This window comes from Chiloscyllium plagiosum, chromosome 7 (assembly GCF_004010195.1).
Source record: "Chiloscyllium plagiosum isolate BGI_BamShark_2017 chromosome 7, ASM401019v2, whole genome shotgun sequence".
Lineage (NCBI taxonomy): Eukaryota > Metazoa > Chordata > Chondrichthyes > Orectolobiformes > Hemiscylliidae > Chiloscyllium > Chiloscyllium plagiosum.
The window spans coordinates 103,586,698-103,607,819 of NC_057716.1; the positions used below are offsets into that span (position 1 = coordinate 103,586,698).

Below are 21,122 nucleotides of genomic sequence, written 5' to 3' on the forward strand. Positions count from 1 at the left end.
ACACCAACTTGCGTTGCTACCTGATGAAGGAGCATTGTTCCGAAAGCTTCTACTTCCAAATAAACCTGTTGGACTAAAACCTGGTGTTGTGTGATCTTTAACTCTGTTTTAGTAGCAGTGTGAAATGGATGTAGGGAATTCTATGGATTAAATACAATTTAAAGAATAAAATAACAGTGAATGCATTCGCATCTCCTTGGGTTACACTTTCGAGTCTTGCTCCCTGCTTGCAGCAGCTCAGGTTGCAGAACTGTGAAGCCCAGCACGTGGCGTGTCATCTCCCGGGCCCCAACTCTCGCGAGCTCCAGTCGGATGGGGCGGTGTGAGGGAAACCTCGCGAGACCTGACAGTGGCGAGCGGCGGCGGCACTTCTTTGAGCCGCCGGTAGCAGCAGGGGAGACGTTTTGCGATGCTGTCCTCTCCGTAAACTGACCGATAATGAGGAAAATCATCGGTACAGGTAATGGTTTTTGTGTGTGATATATTTTTTTAAAAAATAGAGACAGCAAACGCCGTCTTATCGCGTGAGGGGTTGGCGATGCTTCGTCAGGTTAAAATAGGTTGGGTAGGGGAAGGGAACTGTAATACCCATGAGACCCTGGGCGTGGAACTACAATACCCATGGGGCGGTGGGGTTTGGCGCATGCGCACCACTGCGACCTGGTTTGTGTGTTGACGGGGGCGTTGTTCTGAGCATGCGCGTGTCTTGTCGCCTGCCCGGGAGCATCGTTTTGAGCATGCTCGCGTCTCGTCGGCTGGCTCACGCATGCTCAGTGACTTGTTGTGAGCATCCTCATTCACCCATCGCTCCCCTGTGTTTAAAAATTGTTATCCAAGGGTTTAAAGCAAAGATAAATAGTAGGATCCCGTAGAATGGCCTGCTCCTGTTCATGTCTCTCTCATGGTCCTCTGTGCAGCCAGGACACGTCAGCCTTTCAAAGGTTAGACCAAGTTGGAAAGCTGAATAATCTGTTCCTACCTATTGTGCTTTATTTTCTCCCTGATGAGGGGCGACAGGCTGTTGGGGTCTTTCATTTTTGTTTTGCACCCATTTCAAAGGGGGCAACAATTTATACTACAAGAGCAAACAAACTAAATTGGCTGGGGAGTTTACTGACTGCTGTAAAAGCACAGCAGGTCAGACAGCATCCGAGGAGCAGGAGAAAGCGTCGATTCTCCTGCTCCTCAAATGCTGCCTGACCTGCTGTGCTTTTCCAGCAGTACACTCGACTCTTAAGTTCCAGCATTTGCCGTCCTCACTTTCGTCAAGTTTACAGACTGGTCAACGTATTGTAATGGAGAAATAAACCTGGGAATACTTATCTCCCTTGTTTTTGTTTCATTATAATGAGTGTAGTGCCTGGACACATCCATCTTTTCAGCAGAGGACAGAGTCTTGTGTCTGTGTGTGTGTGTGAGAGAGAGAGATGTATAGTTTATATCAAACATACATGAGCCATACTCTTAGCCCAGTTAATTATCTTAAATTGATTGGCGGTGAAAAGTTTTGTACATCGAGGCACCATGTCTAATGTTGGCCCCTGTGTTCTGAGATTTACAAATATGGGTGAGTTGTAAATGTTTGAAGGACTGTGCTGTTTAATATAATCCACCAGTTGTTGGATCTATAGATAACATCACACTAGAATTTATCTGCCACAGTACTGTTTTTCTCTACTTAAAGTTATGTAAATGATATTTAATCCCACTTTTCTATATTAAAGCTGCTGTATATTTGGCCTCATCTAGAGTACTGCTTATAGTTCTGGTCACTGCATTATAGGATGGATCCTAATAAAGGGAGTGCTGATGATATTTGAAAATGTTCCCTGGTTGAAGAATTTTATTTTAGGACAAATTGGATTTGTGTTTCTTTGCAACGGACAAGGTTGAGGGGAGATTTAATTGATGTGACTAAAATGTGAGGAGCCTTGATTATGTGGAAAGGAATGACCAATTTTCCTTGCAGAGTTTTAAAGTAATTGGTAAGAATAGATGGGGATTTGGTAAACTGGAACTCACTGCCTGAAAGTACTTTGCACAATAAGTAGGAGTAGATTATTCAGCTTTCCAACTGGTCTAACCTTTGAAAGGCTGACGTGTCCCGACTGCACAGAAGACCATGAGAGAGGAACTCACTGCCTGCTTTAACCTTTTGCAGTGATATGGACCCAGAGCTGAAAGTGTGTAAGGTGTGTGGCTCTTTTAGCTGTATGATAAGCAGTCTCCTTCTTTGCCATGAATTTGAATAATTTCATATTCTAGAATTGTGAGTAGAGTCAGTTCTTTTATAATGTGATGGTTGTGTTCTTGTGCAACCCCACATTATAGAAAAATCCGGCTTCGAAACAGTGCTCACAGTGTTGGTGATACAATTGTGTTACAGCCAACACAAATTTAAAAGTTCGGGCTCTGTAGAAAGTGTTACCATTTCATCAATCGTGTTACAGTGAATTCATGGTGATGAAACACACATTATAACAGAATGACCTGTATATATGTGTGTGGACTTGTTGAATTTTATTAATCTCATTTATTTGTACTTTACTGCTTCTCAGAGGTTAACAGAATAGAAAATGTATTGACTTATGAGGACAATTTCTCTAATGCCTATTTTCCCCAATGTTGACTATGTTTGAAAGTATCCACCTGTTGGATGTACTCTCTCCTTTTGTCTTTGCTTGAGTGCTACATTGAGATGGGACATTAATGACATGAGACCTCAGTATTGTCTCTGATGCTCTGGCACTGTTTTGAAGAGCAGGGAGTTCTCCCTGTGGCTTGGGCTGCTATTTGTCCCTCCATCAACCTTATTGAAACTGTTTATCTCCTCGTTATGAATTGCTCATTGAGTTTGCTGTGCACAAGTTAACTGTCATATTTGACAACCGGAAGCAGCAGGGACAGGCCACTATAAATGCCGGAGGAAACACCACAGAAGCGCTTCACAGGAGGCTCCCAAGCACTGAGGATGTCACCCAGACAGGGGACGAAACGTTTGCAACAAAAATTTCCAGCTCGGCGAACAGAACCACAACAACGAGCACCCGAGCTACAAATCTTCACCCAAACTTTGAATTCTGTTTACCCCTGACCAATGCACCTAATCTACACATCCCTGAACACTATGAGCAATGTAGCATAGCCAATTCACCTAACCTGCACATCTTTAGACTGTGGGAGGAAATCCATGCAGTCACCCAAGGCTGGAATCAAACCTGGGTCCCATGTGCTGTGAGGTAGCAGTGCTAATCACAGAGCCACAGTGCTGCCCTAAAGGGTAGCCTATGAGAAACCATAAAACCATAGCTAGTTGCCACAAAAGCTTCTCTGTGAGTGCCCTTTCAAGAAGGGAAATCTGTCTTTACCTTGTCTGGCTTGTCACTCCAAAGCACTCTTAACCTGGTTGGGTAAGTATTATTATTTCTAATGTCATAATAGTTACTGTAATTCAAAAGTATTCCATTGGCTGTATCACACTTTGGGGCATCTTGGTTATGAAAGCTGCTGTATAAACACAATTTTTATAGTTCACTATTTGTGATGAAAAGATGTTTTATTAATGAATAAAGATTGATCTGAATCCACACTGTCTTTTGCAATATTATTATTAAATATTATGATTGAGAAGATCAAAATTGAAATTCTTTAATACAAACAGGGCAGAGCTTTGTTTAATGCGTTTAACAATCTTAACTACGGGAAGTCCTTGAAAAGATTTTTTTTTTTTCGGAGGCAAATTTACAAAACAACATGGTGTCTGTTACAATGTGATGTAGTACTCATCACAGAACCATTTGATTTCAGGACACTGCAGAAAACTAGGGTACAAATTAAACTTTAATCATATCCCATTATAGTCATCTGAATGGAAATGCTACTGCAAGGAGGAGCAAGGCCTCTGCTTCAAGATAGAATAAATGTGGAACAGTTGGAAATTAACTTCTACTTCTAGCTGATCCTGATTATTACAGAGTATGCTAGGACAACATAACTATTAACATGGTTTTACTAGATTTTCTGATGCATCCATGTGTTTTTCAGAATTATTAGTTTAACTGATTAAATAGCTTTCCATCAGATTATTTTCCATCAGTCGCATTTAAGTTCATTTTTTAAGTGTCCTGTATTGGTGTCCATTTTCACAACTTAAAGGTAACGTCGCAATGTCTTAACAGACCATGGGACTGCTCGCCCATAAGAGACAGAGAGAGAGAGACAACTGGTGGTGGTTTAACTTGTAGGTCACCACCCCTCAGGTGAGAGAGGAGGCTGAGATGGAGAGTCCTTCCTAGTAACCTTAGCCATCGTGGGAATTGAACCCAAGTTGGTGTCACAAACCAGCTGTCTAGCCAGCTCAGCTAAGTTCTTTGCCAAAACATGGACATTGCTGACTAGGCCAGCATTCATCATCCATTCCTAATTGCCCTTGAGAAATGGATGGTGAGCTGCGGTCTTGAACCCGACAGTTCATGTGGGGCACTTAAAATGTCTTTATTCTGACATTTACATCAAGTTAACTTATTTTTTTAAATAAAAGCAAAATACAGTAGATGTTGAAAATCTAAAATTAACAGAAACTGCTGGAGAATATAGGACTGGCAGCATCTGTGGAAAGAGAACTCAGTTAATGTTTCAAGTCGTGTTTTGCAACACTGTTGAAGTCCCAACTTTTCACTTTATACATTAACAGTTTAGATGAAGGAACTGAGGACATTCTGGCTAAGGTTGCAGATGATACAAAGATAGGGAGAGGGACAGGTAGCACTGAGGATTTGGACAGGTTAAGAGAGTGGACAAAACAGCAGATTGAGTACGATGTGGGAAAGTGTGTGGTCATGCACTTTGTGAGGAAGAATAGAGGCATGGGCATGGACTATTTTCGAAATGGGGAGAAAATTCAGAAGTCTGAAGTGCAAAGCGACTTGGGAGTTCTAGTCCAGGATTCTGTCAAGGTAATTTTGCGCATTGAATCAGTAGTTAGGAAGGAGGAGAAAGTGAGGACTGCAGATTCTGGAGATGAGAGTCAAAAAGTGTGGCACTGGAAAAACACAGCTGATCAGGCAGCATCCGAAGAGCAGGAGGATCAGGAATTCCTGATGAAAAGCTTATGTTCGAAATGTCAACTGTCCTGCTCCACGGATGCTGCCTGATCAGCTGTGTTTTTCCACCGCCGCACTCAGTAGTTAGGAAGGCAAATACAATGTTGGCATTTATTTTGAAGACATGAATATAAAAGCAGGATGTATTTCTGAGGCTCTGTAATGCTCTGGTCAGACCACATTTGGAGTATCGTGTGCTGTTTTGGGCCCCATATCTCAGGAAGGATGTACTGGCCTTGGAGCATGTTCAGAATAGTCCCAGGAATGAAAAACTTAACATGTGAGGAACATTTGAGAACTCTGGTTCTATACTCGATGGAGTTTAGAAGGATGAGGGGGGGATCTAATTGAAACTTACAGAATACTGAATGGCCTGGACAGTGTAGGTGTTGGGAAGATGTTACCGTTGATGGGAGAGATTAGGATCCAAGGGCATAGCATTAGAGTAAAATGGAAGACCCTTTAGAACTGAGATAAGGAAAAACTTCTTCTGTCAGAGTGTGGTAAATCTATGGAATTCATTGCCACAGAAGGCTGTGGAGACCAGGTTATTGAGCATATTTAGGAATAAGACATTCTTGATTATCAAAGGTTACGGGAGGAAGTGGGAGAACGGGGTTGAAAAACTTATCAGTCATGATGGAATGGCCTAATTTCTGCTCCGATGTCTCATGGTCAAAGTCCAATATGATGACTCTGAACTTCTAAAAATTCTACTTTGCGCTCAGAACATTAACTCTGTTTCCCTCTCCACAGACACTAGACCTGCTGAGTCTCTCCAGCATTTTCTGTTTTTAAGTCTATTTTAAACATAACCACTAACCTGTCTTGAATATTCAAAAAACGTGTTGCTGGTTTCCCTTTATTATTGAAAGTGACTGACTGTTTCTGATGTGGCTGGCAACCCTCTTTCGAGATCTACGTAGCTTTCTACAGAGCAGGCAAAATGCCATTCCTGGTTTTCGTGCCAGTGCTGCTGTCAAACTGATGTGTCCACTGCGAGGTCAGAGGGCCTTAGAATGAACTTTCTTAAGAGTCATAGTCATACAGCATGAAAGCTGACAACCATCATCCCAAACTAAACTAGTCCCAACTGTCTGCCCTTGGCCCATATCTGTCCAAACATTTCTGATTCATGTACTTGTCAAAATGTCTTTTAAATGTTGTAACTGTCCCCACAGCCACGACTTCTGGAAATTCATTCCCCACACAAACCATTCTGAGGAATTATGAACTACACCACAGTTCAAATCATAAACTTGCTACCAGATAAGATATTGTTTATGTTCATGTTTTATTTCACTTCAGAATGTTTTAAAGCTCACTTTACCATCTGAAGCATAAAGTCCTCTTTATAGATAGATTTTAAAATAATGGTCTTAAGTAATTTCACCTCACTCCTTATTTGCTTGAGTGTTCGTCATTGAATTATGTGAGGCCTAGGCTTTGGAAAAGGGTGTTTTTAATGTCTGGTGGATAAATCCTAAAACGTACACTAAAATATTTTTGTGTCAGCAACTTGCAGTGTTTATAAATCTGTAGCAGCTGAATTTGAACTGTACAGTTGGTGGAAGCAAGGACCTGGGAAGCAACTGACTCATGATACTGAAGTCAAGGCTGAGTTAGGAGGACAGGTTGGACAATCTTGTGGTTAGAAAGTTGCCACAAGATTATCCAACATCCTCCTTGTTTCATGTTACACTTGACCAATACAAGAAGCTCACCCCCTATTACCAAGATTACCCCCCTATGCAAACTCCTTCATCTAATTGCCAGTCAGCAATTCATAGAACATTAGAGCGCAGTACAGGCCCTTCTGCCCTTGATGTTACACTGACCTGTGGAATAAATTTGAGGCCCATCTATCCTACACTAATCCATTTTCATCCATGTTTATCAATTTGCCTGCAACACTCTGAGTTCATTCAGGTAGTTCAGGATCCTTGGCTAAGATCAGTCAGGAAATTTAATCTGTAATTTTTGGATTATAGTACACTTTGAAATTTGATTCTTCTTACATTTCTTTAGCAATCTGAAGGATGCTTCTTGGATCATGGGCCAGACCGTTTGCATCTGCTCTCGTGGGACAATCACCATTGATAATAAGCGATATTTCTTTATCCAGAAGCTGGACGAAGGGTATGTGACTGAAGCTACTTTTATGTCTTGTTTCCTTATGTATGGATTATGTCTCATTCTCTGTAAATGATGAGAATCAGCGAATTGCCTCATTCACCACTGGAGGAATCTGTAAAGACTATGCAGCCTTTAGTTTAGTTGCACTGACAGTTTTCTTGCCTGTTAGCTCTCAAATGAGTCCCAGTTGAGAACATGTCTAATTTAGCTTCTCAGAGTTCCAGTGGAGTCAAATTCAATCACATTTCTATGTGGCGGCCCAGATCTTAACAGTCTCTTGCATGAAGAGATTTCTCCTCCATTCCCTTCTAACTCTTGTAACAGTTACTTATTTTAAATCTATGACAAGTATAAATATTTAGTTTCTACTTACCGTATGAAATTCCCTCTTAATTTTCGATACACTGATTAGATCTATCTCTATATATTCTGATAAGCCCCTCTTCCTCTCTCCAACGCCTACAATCCATCCTATTGTATGCCTCTCAGAAATAAACGCAGTACTCCAGCTGAGGTCTCACTAATCTTTCACAAATCATTTGTATGATTTTGTTTTTTAAATTATAAATCCAAAATTGCCTTAAAGGGTGTCAGATTTAAGCAGAAATGAGGAGGAATTGCTTCCCTCAAAGGATTGTGAATCTGTGGAATTCACTACTGCAAAGATCAGTGGTTGTCAGTACACTGAATATATTTTAGAAGACAGACAGATCTTTAATTAGAATTAAGTTAAAACTTATGGAGAATTGGCAGGAAAGTGGAGTTGTGATCAAGATGAGGTCAGGTATTCCTGCTCTGGGTTCCGATGTATGTTCTCGTAAAAAGATTTTCGAATTGTGTCTCTCCTCTACATCGCTAATTCTATTGGAATTATCAGTCATGCAGACCAGTTGTTCTGAAGGTTGAATCCCAGCTCAGCAATGAATCACACAGATAAGCATTCAGGATGTTATGTATGACATGGTTTCAGTTCCTGCTCACTATCCTGTGATGCCTGCTGAACGGTATTTGATCAGGGCAGATTCAGTTTCAGTTATATCATACCCCATCTCCAGATCTTCAACACAAACGCTGAAAGAAGTTTCTAGACCTGTAGAAACCTTTGCATGAGATATCATACAGTGTAATTGTACAATAAGTTAGACTATCTATGTGCTTTGCTGCTGATTATGAAGTGTAAAACCCTCTAAGTTTTTGGTGAAAGCAGTTTTGCATTTAATTGCCACTTTTAATTTGGCTCAACATCCAAAACCACTTTGCAGGAATAGTTATCAAAACAAGATTTGACCCTGAGACATACAGGGATTTAGTGCATCACGTGAGCAAAAGCTTGGTTAAAGAGAGCGGGTTAAAGGAGTACCTTAATTGAGAATGGAGAAGTTCAGGAAGAGAATTCCAAACTTGAGTGCACAGCATTTTTTTTTGTTTGTTTTAAATCACTCATGGGTATGGACGTGGCTGGCCAGCATTTATTGCCCATCTCTAGTAGCTTTTGGAAAGGTGCTACTTCTTGAACTGCTGCAGACCATGTAGTAGTAGTTTGACCTGCAATGCCCTTGGTTAGGTGGAGGCTGGTGGGAATTCCAGGATTTTGACCCAGTGACAATGAAGAAATGATAATATATTTCCAAGTCAGGATGGTAAGTGGCTGAGAAGGGAACTTGCAGGTGATGGTGTTCCCATGCATCTGCTGCTGTTATGCTACTAGATAGTGGTCATGGGTTTTGAAGGTGCTATCTAAGGATCTTTGGTGAATTTCTACAAAATATCTTGTAGATGGCTCACACTGCAGCTACTGAGCATTGGTAATCAAGGGAGTGGTTATTTGTGGATATGGTGCCAATCAAGTGGGCTGCTTTGTTCCTGGATGGTTTCAAGCTTCTTGAGTATTATTGGAACTGCACCCTTTCAGGCAAGTGGGAAGCATTCCATTAAGCTCCTGACTCATGCCTTGTAGATGGTGAATAGGCTTTAGGGAGTCAGGAGGTGAGTTGCTCCTTGCAGGATTCTTAGTCTTTGACCTGCTCTTGGGGTTTCTGCTGTTGGAGGCACGCATGCCATTTATGAACAGTTGGTCATAATAATGTATAAGAAGCCAGAATTGGAGATGTACAGCAGTCTGAGAGTTGTGGGATTGGAGCTGGTTACAGAGCTTCTCATCACCTGTCTTGTTCGTATAAGACTCTTAAAAAATTTTATCTGGTTACACTTCTGTGAAGTGCTTTTGTTACCATTTGAGTGATTTGAATGTGAGGATGGAAGTTGTATGCCATATTCTAATTCTGGGTTGTTCCTTGGTTATCTCTGAGTTTGGCACAAGTCTTGGTAGCCCACCTGCCTGGTCCTCAGCAGATGTGGCAGTTATTAGTATGAGTAATGTGGAGATAATATCTCCCTTCTCTGTTCACAGTCCCTTCTCCCTTTTTTGTTTCAGGGGGTTCAGCTATGTGGATCTGGTGGAGAGTGTTCAGAATGGAAAGTTCTACGCCCTGAAGCGTATCATCTGCCATGACAAAGAAGATCGCAAAAATGTGCTTAATGAGATGGAAATGCATCGGATGTTCAACCACCCAAACATCCTGCATTTAGAAGCTCACTGCATCATGGACAAAGGTCCAAAGTGTGAGGGCTGGCTGCTGCTGCCTTATATTAAGGTGGGTCTGGCAGCTTCTCCATTTAGAATCCCTTTATATGGGTGGCATGGTGGCTCAGTGGTTAGCATTACTGCCTCATAGCACCAGGGACCCGGGTTCGATTCCAGCTTCGGGTGACCGTCTGTGTGGAGTTTGCACATTCTCCCCGTGTCTGCACGGGTTTCCTCCGGGTGCTCCGGTTTCCTCCCACAGTCCAAAGATGTGCAGGTCAGGTAAATTAGCCATGATAGATTGCCCATAGTGTTCATGGATGTATGGGTTGGGTGCATTACTCAGGGGTAAATATAGTGTAATCAGGTAGGGGAATAAATCGGGTAGGTTACTCTTCGGAGGTTCAGTGTGGACTTATTGGACCAAATAGCATGTTTCCATACTGTAGGGATTCTATGCAGGTCTACGTCAGTTCTCCCCTGCGAGAAATTCGCATGGAGAGCATAGAGCCATACAGCATGGAAACAGACCTTTCCGTGCTGACCATGTTCCCAAACTAAACAAGTCCAACCTCCCTGCGTTTGCCACATATTCTTCGAAACCTTTTCTATTCATTCTTTTCCAAATGTCTTTTAAGCATTATAACTGTACCCGCATCCACCACTTCCTCTGGCAGTTTATTGCACACATCAACCATGCTTTGTGGTTTGTTTTTAAAAAAAGTTTCCCTTCATATCCTTTTTTTTTTAAAAGTCTTTGTCCTCTCACTTTAAAAATATTCCCCCATACTTTAAGCTTCCCATCTTAGGGAAAGGACCTTTGCTATTCACCTTACCTATAGCCCCTCATGATTTTATAAACTGCTGTCAACCTCCTATGCGCCTTTCATATTCATTTCCTGAAATAGCCGAAACTGCCTGCTTTTATTATTGGGGTTGCTATTTGCCAAATAATGTTGGATGAAGGACACATATTGATCAAGATACCAAGAGTACTACCTTACTGTTCTTCATGATGTTGTATGAGATCTTTACACCCACACGAAAAAGGTAGATAGCAGCAATTTTAGCATCAGAGAAATGGTACAACACTGAAATGTCAGAGAGAATGTACGCAGATCATCAAATTTGAAATTTGATTTTTATGGACTTGCTGTGAGGTTTAGAAGGCATGTTCACCTGCTGCCCATGATAGTGAACTCAATCTCAGCAACGCAGTTATGCAGCACCTCAGTTAGGAGCTGGGAAAAGATGGATTAACATCTCAGGTGGGTATCAAGATTAGATTACTTACAGATTAGATTAGATTACTTACAGTGTGGAAACAGGCCCTTCAGTCCAACAAGTCCACACCGACCCGCCGAAGCGCAACCCACCCATACCCCTACATGTACCCCTTTTTACCTAACACTACGGGCAATTTAGCATGGCCGTGCAAACTCCACACAGTCAGTCGCCTGAGTCGGGAATTGAACCCGGGTCTCTGGCGCTGTGAGGCAGCAGTGCTAACCACTGTGCCACCGTGCCGCCCACAACTAAGTCTCTTCTTGAGAAATATGCAGGCTTTTATTTTTAGTTTTGTTTCAGATTTCAATATTTCTCTCTTGAATATTCCCCATCCAATCAATTTTGAAGTGACTGGCTTCAAACACTTGGTGGAGCTGTGCAGTTATTGCACATTGCCACCTGCTACAGTACAATATTGTAATAGAATGCTTTTAAAATTAGCAAAGCAGAGATAAACAAGACTTACAATAAATAAATGATTGAAAATAAACACTTAAAAAGAAGCAGATAGCTTTGGTTTAAAACCAATAAAAAGTGTAGATGGCCCTTCAACATCATAACAACACATGTTATAAAACACTTGTGCTGAAGGCTGATGCATCATTAAGTGGAGGACTGGTTGAGCAGAATTAGTGTTTTATAATGTAATTGCTAGCCAGGGGCCCAACTGGCAGGGTGGGGGGATGGCGGATAGTGACAAGGAATTATACAAATTAAATGACCAATTTTCAGTGTAAGCATGAGCTCACTTAGTGAGTGATTTGCTGTCAATATGTTAAAAGATTCTGCATATGATCCTTTTCTGAATTACTGATCAGACTTTCTGTGGAGTGTCTACATTCTGATTTAGATGCAGAGCACCCAGCAGTCACTTTCAATGGCACTGCATTGGGAATGCACGTTTTCATAATTAAGTACAATTAGATATGCAGTGGCATAAAGTGAGAACAGACAGTTAAGGATGTAATTTGAAAGCTTGATCAGAAAGTTAAACTTTTCTCAGTATAAAAGAAGAGAGATGTTTAGAGGGAAAATAACTTGGGATCTTGGCATGATAATTAAGGAAACTACTACATGAGACAAAAAGGATTGGTAAGATATGCTGAAAGACTGACAAGTTAGAATGGAAGAAGATAGGTTTTCAAGTGTGGACATCAGCACATGCTGCATGTGCAGCTTTATCTTGTAAATTCTATGTAATATGTAATTTTTACTTTGCCCGATCTGTCCACGGTTCATCCCAAAATGATTTGCCTTTGTATGTGGACACACAGTAATCAATTGCACACACATATCCCAGAAGGAGAAAATAAAATTAATGAGCATCTGATTAGTTAGGGCTTAAAAGACTCCTGGGGGAGCATCGTACTCTGGTTTCGGTAATGCCATTGGATTTTCTATAACTATCTGAACAGATAGACAGGCCCAAAAACAGAAATTGCTAGAAAAATTCAGCAGGAGTGGCAATATCTATGGATAGAAAGCAGAGTTAATGTTTCAGATCCAGTGACCTTGCTTCAGAACGGATAGGCAGATAGCAGTAATTTAATATCTCATCCGAAATACGGCTTCCTCTGGCTAAAGAAATAACTCATCATGAAATGTGCTATATAAATGCATCACACATCCCAAAGTACTGACAACCAATTAAGTATTTGGGAAGTGTAATCGTTGTGGGAAGTGATCAAGATCCAAAAACCGGCAATGTGACATTCCTCCTTCTATGATGTTGATTAGAGAACAAATATTGACAAACCTCCCAGCTCTTCAGAATGGTAACATGGGATCGTTTATGTGCCCTTGATTTAACTTCTGATCTGAAGAGTGGCACCTCTTAATGGTGTAACATTCCCTCAGTACAGCGTTGGTGAGGATGTGCTATCCACTGAGCAGTGTTGACAAAACAGCAATGCAATAGAGAGTCATTCTGGATTACACACCGAATTAAATAGAATTAATTAAAAAACAAGAGTAACATTGTTTTTGATTTTCCCTTCACAGAACGGCTCGTTGTGGACAGAGCTGGAGAAGCTCAGGAATACCAATTGTTTTATGCCTGAAGAACGCATATTGAAGATTTTCCATGGAATCTGCGGGGGACTCAAAGCCATCCATGAGAAGGGTTATGCCCACAGGTAAATCTCCTCTTTGTGTTGGTGGCATTTGTGCATTGGGTGCAAGCCAGCCATTTCACAGCCAATGGCATCCTACTGGAGCGTAGGAGGTTTAGGTGTGACCTTTTCGAAGTTTATAAAATCATGAGGGGCATAGATAAGGTGAATGGCAGTTATCTTTTCTCTAGGATGGGAGATTTCAAGGGTGGGGGCATATTTTTAAGGTGAGAGGAGAAAGACTTGAGGGGCAAATTTTTTTTACGGTGTGGTTTGTGTATATATAAAGGTATTTGGAAAATTACTTTATAGAGGTGTTCAGAAGTGGGAATCCGAAGTGTTTGGGGGGATATGGGCTAGGCAAAGGCAAGTGGGACTAGTTTAGTTTAGATTATGGCCAGCATGGACTGGTTGGACCGAAAGCTCTGTTTCTGTGCTGTCTGACTCTGACTGCAGTATTCCAATGTTACAGTGACTAAATATTAAAAGTATTTGATTGTTTGCAAAGTGTTTTGGGGTGTCCTGTGCTCTATAGCAGGGTTGGAAGTGTGTTGCTGGAAAAGCGCAGCAGGTCAGGCAGCATCCAGGGAACAGGAGAATCGACGTTTCGGGCATAAGCCCTTCTTCAGGAAAGCTTCCTGAAGAAGGGCTTATGCCCGAAACGTCGATTCTCCTGTTCCCTGGATGCTGCCTGACGTGCTGCGCTTTTCCAGCAACACATTTCCAGCTCTGATCTCCAGCATCTGCAGACCTCACTTTCTCCTCTATAGCAGGGTTGTCCAACCCTTTTGTATGAGGGCCACATATCCATCTTTGTCTCTCTTTGGGGAAAGTGAGCAGATTCCAAAAAGAGTAGATTTGAGACAAAAATAATTATGGTTTCAGAAATAAAACCATTCTAAAGTGATAAATTGTTAAAGTCAGAAGTCATACTACGCCAGGTGATGAACCACTTCACCTGACAAAGGAGCAGTGCTCTAAATGTTTGTGATTTCAAATAACCTTTTGGACTATGACCTGATGTCATGTGACTTCTGATCGTGTCCACCCGAGTGTAACACTGGCACCTCCACATCACAATAAATTGTTAATTTATCTAAATGAGTAATTATTTTTTAAAGAGATATTAAAAGTGTCAAGTAGCTGTGTTAATAAATAAAAGCTTTGTTTTTGTGCCTTTTCGGTTAAGGATTAGAGGTGGTGAGGGAATGACAAAACACCAAATTCTGGCCGGTTGGGAAGCAGATAGGGACAAGGGCTAAGCAATGCACAGCTCCTTTTCCCGCTGACTGTCGATCACAGTCTTGCTGTTATCGCTGTCACCATTTGTGATGCACTGGAATCGGGCCAGATGAGGTGACCTACATATGTGTAGCTAATAGCTTTTCCAATTAGAGGCTGCTTCTCTCCTTTTGCTGTTGGTAAGTTCATTAGGGAGCCTCTCTGCACAGAATATGGGAATAACCGGCCTCTGGTTGGACAAGCATCTCCTCAGAGAATCTTCCTCTTCCACTTGGAGCTGGAACCCTGGTTGCCAGCAGGATAGGTCACCCTTGGCAAGCCGCATAAGGCCATGAGATATTGGAGCAGAAATTAGGCCATTCAGCCCATCGAGTCTGCTCCACCATTCAATCATGGCTGATAAGATTCTCATCCCCATTCTCCAACTTTCTCCCAGTAACCCTTGATCCCCTTGATTCTCAAGAACCTATCTATCTCAGTCTTAAAGTTGCTCAATAACCTGGCCCCCCATAGCCTTCTGTGACAATGAATTCCATAGATCCCCCACTCTCTGGCTGAAGAGGTTTCTCCTTATCTCCATTCTAAAAGGTCTTCCCTTTACTTTAAGGCTGTGCCCTCGGGTCCTAGTCTCTCCCATCAATGGAAACATCTTTCCAACATCTACTCTGTCCAGGTCATTCAGTATTCTGAAAGTTTCAATTAAATTCCCCCCCCTCCTTCTAAATTCCATCGAGTATAAAACCAGAGTCCTCATATGTTAAGCTTTTCATTCCTGAGACCATTCTCGTGAACCTCCTCTGAACGCTCTCCAGCGCTAGTACATTCTTCCTGAGATATGGGGCCCAAAACTGCACACGGTACTCCAAATGTGGTCTGACCAGAGCCTCATGGAGCTTCAGACGTGCATCTCTGCTTTTATATTCAAGTCCTCAAAATAAATGCCATCGTTGCATTTGCCTTCCTAACTACTGACCCAGCCTGCAAGTTTACCTTGAGTGAATCCTGGACTAGAACTCCCAAGTCTTTTTGCACTTCAGACTCCTGAATTTACTTCCCATTTAGAAAATATTCCATGCCTCTATTCTTCCTACCAAAGTGCATGATCCCACACTTTCCCGAGTTGTACTCCACGTCCTGGCTGGGGAGCAGCTGTGGGACACATCTGCGCTATAGGAATGCAGATATTTAATATCATTAAGTATTTACTTTCTCTCAGGGACTTGAAGCCCACCAATGTTCTCTTAGATGACAATGGGCAACCTCTGCTGATGGATCTGGGATCAATGAACAAGGCAAGAATTGAAGTGAAAGGATCACGGGAAGCTATGACAATCCAGGTAAAGCTGACTGGAGTGAAGAGAATTCATATGTTATATTTTATTGTAATTTTGTTGTAATTATTTGTATTTTATCTAATAATAGTTTGAAGCTTTGTAGCTGAGAATGTTGAATGAGGATTCATGTCCCCATATTTGTGAGGAGAAAGTGAGGTCTGCAGACGCTGGAGATCAAAGCTGAAACTTTATTGCTGGAACAGCACAGCAGGTCAGGCAGCATCTAGGGAACAGAAGATTCGACGTTTCGGGCACATGCCCTTCTTCAGGAATGAGCAGAGAGTGAGGCCTTGCTGACCCCTCTTTTCCATTGTTGGAATCCTAGTGTGTCCAAAGCCGAGTCTGTGACCGTTTTGAGGCACTCTCACATGAGTCCCAGCGGTCTTGTCGCATCTGAATATGTAAAAATTATTTCATTCACTTTCAATGGACATGAAGTGAAAATCACCATAATCCCAGAGGACCATAACACACTCATTAGAAAGGGAGAGAGAGAACAGGTGGTGAATTTAACCTAAAGGTCACCACATCTCAGGTGAGGGGTGAGAATGAGATGGTGGGCCATACACAGTGAGCTCAGCCTTTACAGAATTGTTGGTGTCACTGCATCGCAGACCAACCATCCAGCCAACTGAGCTAACAATCGGTGAATGATTGAATGGAAGCTGCCAGGATTTAAGGTGAGGGAACTCTGCTACCCTGAGCAGAACCAAATTCACCGAACCTTTGCAGATTTCATAGGATCACTGATGTAAAGCATTGCCCTAACACAACAGCCATTTTCTCTTCTAAAAGTGTACCTGCGTATTAAATTAGAGGACAAAATGTGAGACACAACATTAATAAACTGCAGAATTAATGTGAATTAGTGTCAACATGGTTAAGGGTAGGATGGTGCACTTTGTTAGGGGAAAAAATGGAGACCACATGCTGTCTGTTCTAATATAACGTGATAGTTTCATTCCTGTGCAATCCAGCATTATAAGGAAATCATGTAATAGCAGCACCACCTAAAGCAATAGGATTGGAATTGCGTTTTAGCGAATACGGGTAAGGAAAGTTCGCATTCTACTAATAATGGGCTAGATTCTTCAATGACGGTATACCAATTCAAACTGAAGAAACGTGCGTTATAGCAGACCTGACTGTACTGCTTCAAAAATGAGAGTCTAAATTTGATGTTAGAGCAGCGATCTAGGCTTATAGATACATCAGTCACACAAAATAATAACACAGGTGGCTCAGTGGTTAGCACTGGTGCCTCACTGCGCCAGGGATCTGGGTTCAATTCCAGTCTTGGGCGACCAAAGTGTGGAGTTTGCACATTCTCCCCATGTCTACGTGGGTTTCCTCCGGGTGCTCCGGTTTCCTCCCACATTCCAAAGATGTTCAGGTTAGGGTGAATTGGCCATGCTAACTTGCCCACAGTGTTCAGGCATGTGTAGGCTAGATGCATTAGTCAGGATAAATGAAAAGTAATAGGAGTTGGGGAATGGCTCTGGGTGGGATACTCTTCGGAAGGTCAGAGTGGACATGTTGGGCCAAATGACCTGTTCCCACACTGTAGGGATTCTAATTCTAAAGACCATAAACAACAAACAAAGAAAAGAGAGATCAGAGTTTATTCTAATATAGCATTTCTAGCAAATTAGAATTGGAAAGCAGAAGTTAATGTTAAGCTTGGACAAAATTTTATACTGGTAAGTGTGTTCTACCCAGTGTACAGCTCTGATTTCTGTGCAGTGAAGAGGCATAGAGGCAATGGATTAGGTGTAAAAAAACATCAAGGATGAGACTAGACCTATGGAAAGACTGAACTGGATTCATATCAGTAGAAAAGTGAAAATTGAGGGGTTAGCCTGATAGATTGTGAAGCGCAACAGAGGAGAAGATACTTCCCCTTCTGTGAGAAACCAGAACTAGTGACCAAAAGTAGAAAGTCACGAATATATCCAGTAGGGAATTGAGGAGAGACATCTTTTACCAGAGAATCATGAAATTGTGGAATTCTCTGACATAGATGGTCAGGGTGCCTATCATAGGTGCATTTGCTGGGAAACTAGATAAACACAAGGGGAAGAAGGGATAGAAATGTGATGAAGAAAGGTGGGAGCTGCGGTACACTGTCTTGAACCAGTTGGCCTATTTCTGTACTGGATATTCCATGTTACTCACTGCTATGTTGATATTTAGTTGCTATTTTCCAGGACTGGGCAGCCCAGCGTTGCACCATATCGTACCGAGCTCCTGAACTCTTCAACGTGGCAAGTCACTGTATCATAGACGAACGCACAGACATTTGGGTAGGTAGGAGGCTGTCTTTGATTCATTTGAGGGGCAAGGGAGTCAGTAGCTAGGCCAATATTCCCCATGCCTAATTGCAACCACATTGCTGTGGCTGTGAAGTCACATAGAGGCCAGACCAGATGAGGCTGGCAGTTCCCATTTCTAAAGGAAATCAGTGAACCAGGTGGGTTTTTCTGACAATAGACAATGAATTCATGGTCGTGCTACTTTGTGTGGTAAAGTTTATGGTTGTTTGTTCAAAACTGTGGAACCTTGCGGCTTGTTCTTAGTCCCTAGACCTAACACTTTATCTACCCTTACTAATAAGAATTATTGGTCCCTAGCCAAATTGTAACATAAGTTTGACAGTCTGGTTTGAAATAATACTGCCTTGAAAAAGGAGAGAATAACTGCTGGGGGAGTAAAATTTGCAGGGTTATGGGGAAGAGTATGGGGAATGGGACTAACTGCATTACTCTTTGAAAAGCTTGATTTGCCAAATGGCCTGTTGTGCTGAATCATTTATTGGTTCCAAGAGACTGGATTCGGTCTCCAACTCACTTGTTGCTATTTACTGTGTTTTTTCTTAATGTCCATGAATTGTGTGACCGTGCCATGATATACATAAGTTGCTTTTAGTTCCTGGTCTCTTGCAGTGACTGATTTCATTTTCAGTCCCTAGGCTGCGTGTTGTATGCTATGATGTTCCTAGAAGGACCGTATGATGGCATCTTTCACAAGGGGGACTCTGTTGCCTTGGCTGTACAGAATGAAATAACCATTCCAGAAGGCTGCAGGTAAGGACCATTTTGAAAGTTGCTGTTTGGTTTTTGTAAGGGTTTGCTTTAGTGGGAGAAAATATAACAGAAGTTATTACGCTTATGAAGATTTTGAAAGTACAGTTTGAAAGGCCAAAGATTTAACAGTCTTGAGTTCTCCCTCTCTTAGTCTTATTCACATACTTCTCCTAACGTTCATGAAATGGACACTGTACTTGCAAAACCGTTACTGAAAATGTGTGTAAGTTAAGGATTGCCTTTTGCCATAGGACCGAGCTGAAGATTGGAGCAGCACAGTTCCAACTGTCTCCCACGATGTGGAACCAAGGCATAATGCTCCAGTGTCTGTTATCAAAGCCCGTGACTGAATTTTGCTGCTGCCATTTCCAGTATGATCATTTGGACTTGCACAGAAATATGACTGTGGATCTGACAACTTGGATCATGGTTGTGTCAAGAGAGAGATGTCAGGATGTCAGGATGTCAAGCAAATAGGAAGGCAAGATCTGGCCTGCACAGTTACAGTATCTTTCTGAAATTCCCTCAATAGAGCTCTTCTAAATCGGCAGGTATTTGACCAGAGTCCGATTCTAGAGACTTGAGCACAATATCTAGACTGGGAGCAGTGTGGGAGGGGGCAGCAGTTAGTTACAAAATCATACAGCATGGAATCAGAGTCTAGATTAGAGTGGTTACATGGAATCAGACCCTTTGGTCTCACCAATCCAAGCCAACCATGTTCCCAAACTAAACTAGACCCACCTGCCTGCACTTGGCACATATCCCTCCAAACCTTTTCTATTTATGAAGTTATTCAAATGTATTTTAAAAGTTGTAACTGTACCTACATTCACCATTTTCTCTGGCAGTTCGTTGCACGCACAAACGACCCTGTGTGTTTTTTAAAAACAAATTGCCTCTTGTCCTTTTTTAAATGTTTCTCCTCTCACCTTAAAAATATCCCCCTAGTTTTGGACTCCTTCCCCACCCTAGGGAAAAGATCCTTCTCAATCCTGTTATCAATGCCCCTGGTGATTTTATAAACCTCAATAAGGTGACCCCTCAATCTCCTGTGCTCCACTGAAAAAAGTCCCAGTCATAGAGATGTACAGCATGAAAACAGATCCTTCGGTCCAACCTATCCATGCCTACCAAATATCCCAAGCCAATTTAGTCCCACCTGCTAGTACCCGGCCCATATCCCTCCAAACCCTTCCTATTCATATATTCATCCAAATGCCTCTTAAATGTTGCAATTGTACTAGCGGGGGAGGGGACAAACTGGATGTTTAAGAAGGAAATTGGAGGGAAGATTAGAACAAGGGAAGTCAAGAAAGACAACTGTATCAATGAGGCAGAAAACTCAGAAAGGAATCATGCTGTAAGGTTGAGTGTTATAGGAGTTGATGGGAAGGGTGAGGGCAGTAACAAATTAAAAATACTATACATGAATGCACGAAGCATTAGAAATAAGATGAATGAGCTTGAGGCTCTTTTGGAAATTGGCAGATACGATATTGTGGGGATAACTGAGACGTGGCTTCAAGTGGACAGGGCCTGGGAAATGAATATTCAAGGCTACACATGCTATCGTAAGGACAGACTGACAGGCAGAGGGGGTGGGGTGGCCATGTTGGTAAGGGATGATATTCAACCCCTTGCGCAGGGGGAACTAGAATCAGGGCATGTAGAGTCAGTGTGGATAGAGGTGAGAAATATTGAGGGTAAAAAGACCCTCTTGGGAGTTATCTACAAGCCCCCAAACAGTAGTCTGGATGTCGGATGTAAGTTAAATCAGGAGCTGAAATTGGCCAGTCGCAAAGATGTTACTACTGTTGTTATGGGGGATTTCAACATGCAGGTAGACTCGGAGAATCAGGATGGTATTGGACTTCAAGAAAGAGACTTTGTGGAGTGCCTCAGAGATGGATTCTTAGAGCAGCTGGTGCTGGAGCCGACCAAGGAGAAGGCAATTCTGGATCTGGTATTGTGCAACGAACCAGAATTGGTCAGGGACTTCGAAGTGAAGGAGCCATTGGGAAGTAGTGACCATAATACAATAAGCTTCAATCTGCAATTTGAGAGGGAGAGGGTAGAATCGGAAGTGACAATATTTCTGTTGAATAAAGGGAACGATGGAGCTATGAGGGAGGAGCTGGCCAAAGTTCAATGGTGCAATACCTTAGCAGGGATGACAGTGGAGGAACAATGGCAGATATTTCTGTGTATAATGCAGAAGATGCAGGATCAGTTCATTCCAA

The 21,122-nt window shown here is 42.1% G+C and overlaps 1 protein-coding gene across 1 annotated transcript in view; it reads left to right on the forward strand.

Annotated features, from left to right (window-relative positions):
• Positions 1 to 337: 337 nt before the first annotated feature.
• Positions 338 to 21,122, forward strand: part of stk16 (serine/threonine kinase 16) — a 27,322-nt gene continuing 6,537 nt past the window's right edge. Inside the window, exons 1-7 of the mRNA XM_043694290.1 lie at positions 338 to 460; positions 7,131 to 7,241; positions 9,673 to 9,892; positions 13,111 to 13,244; positions 15,679 to 15,799; positions 18,004 to 18,099; positions 18,758 to 18,879. Coding sequence (XP_043550225.1) covers positions 7,156 to 7,241; positions 9,673 to 9,892; positions 13,111 to 13,244; positions 15,679 to 15,799; positions 18,004 to 18,099; positions 18,758 to 18,879 — 779 coding nt within the window. The 5' untranslated portion in view covers positions 338 to 460; positions 7,131 to 7,155. The remainder of the gene's footprint in view (positions 461 to 7,130; positions 7,242 to 9,672; positions 9,893 to 13,110; positions 13,245 to 15,678; positions 15,800 to 18,003; positions 18,100 to 18,757; positions 18,880 to 21,122) is intronic.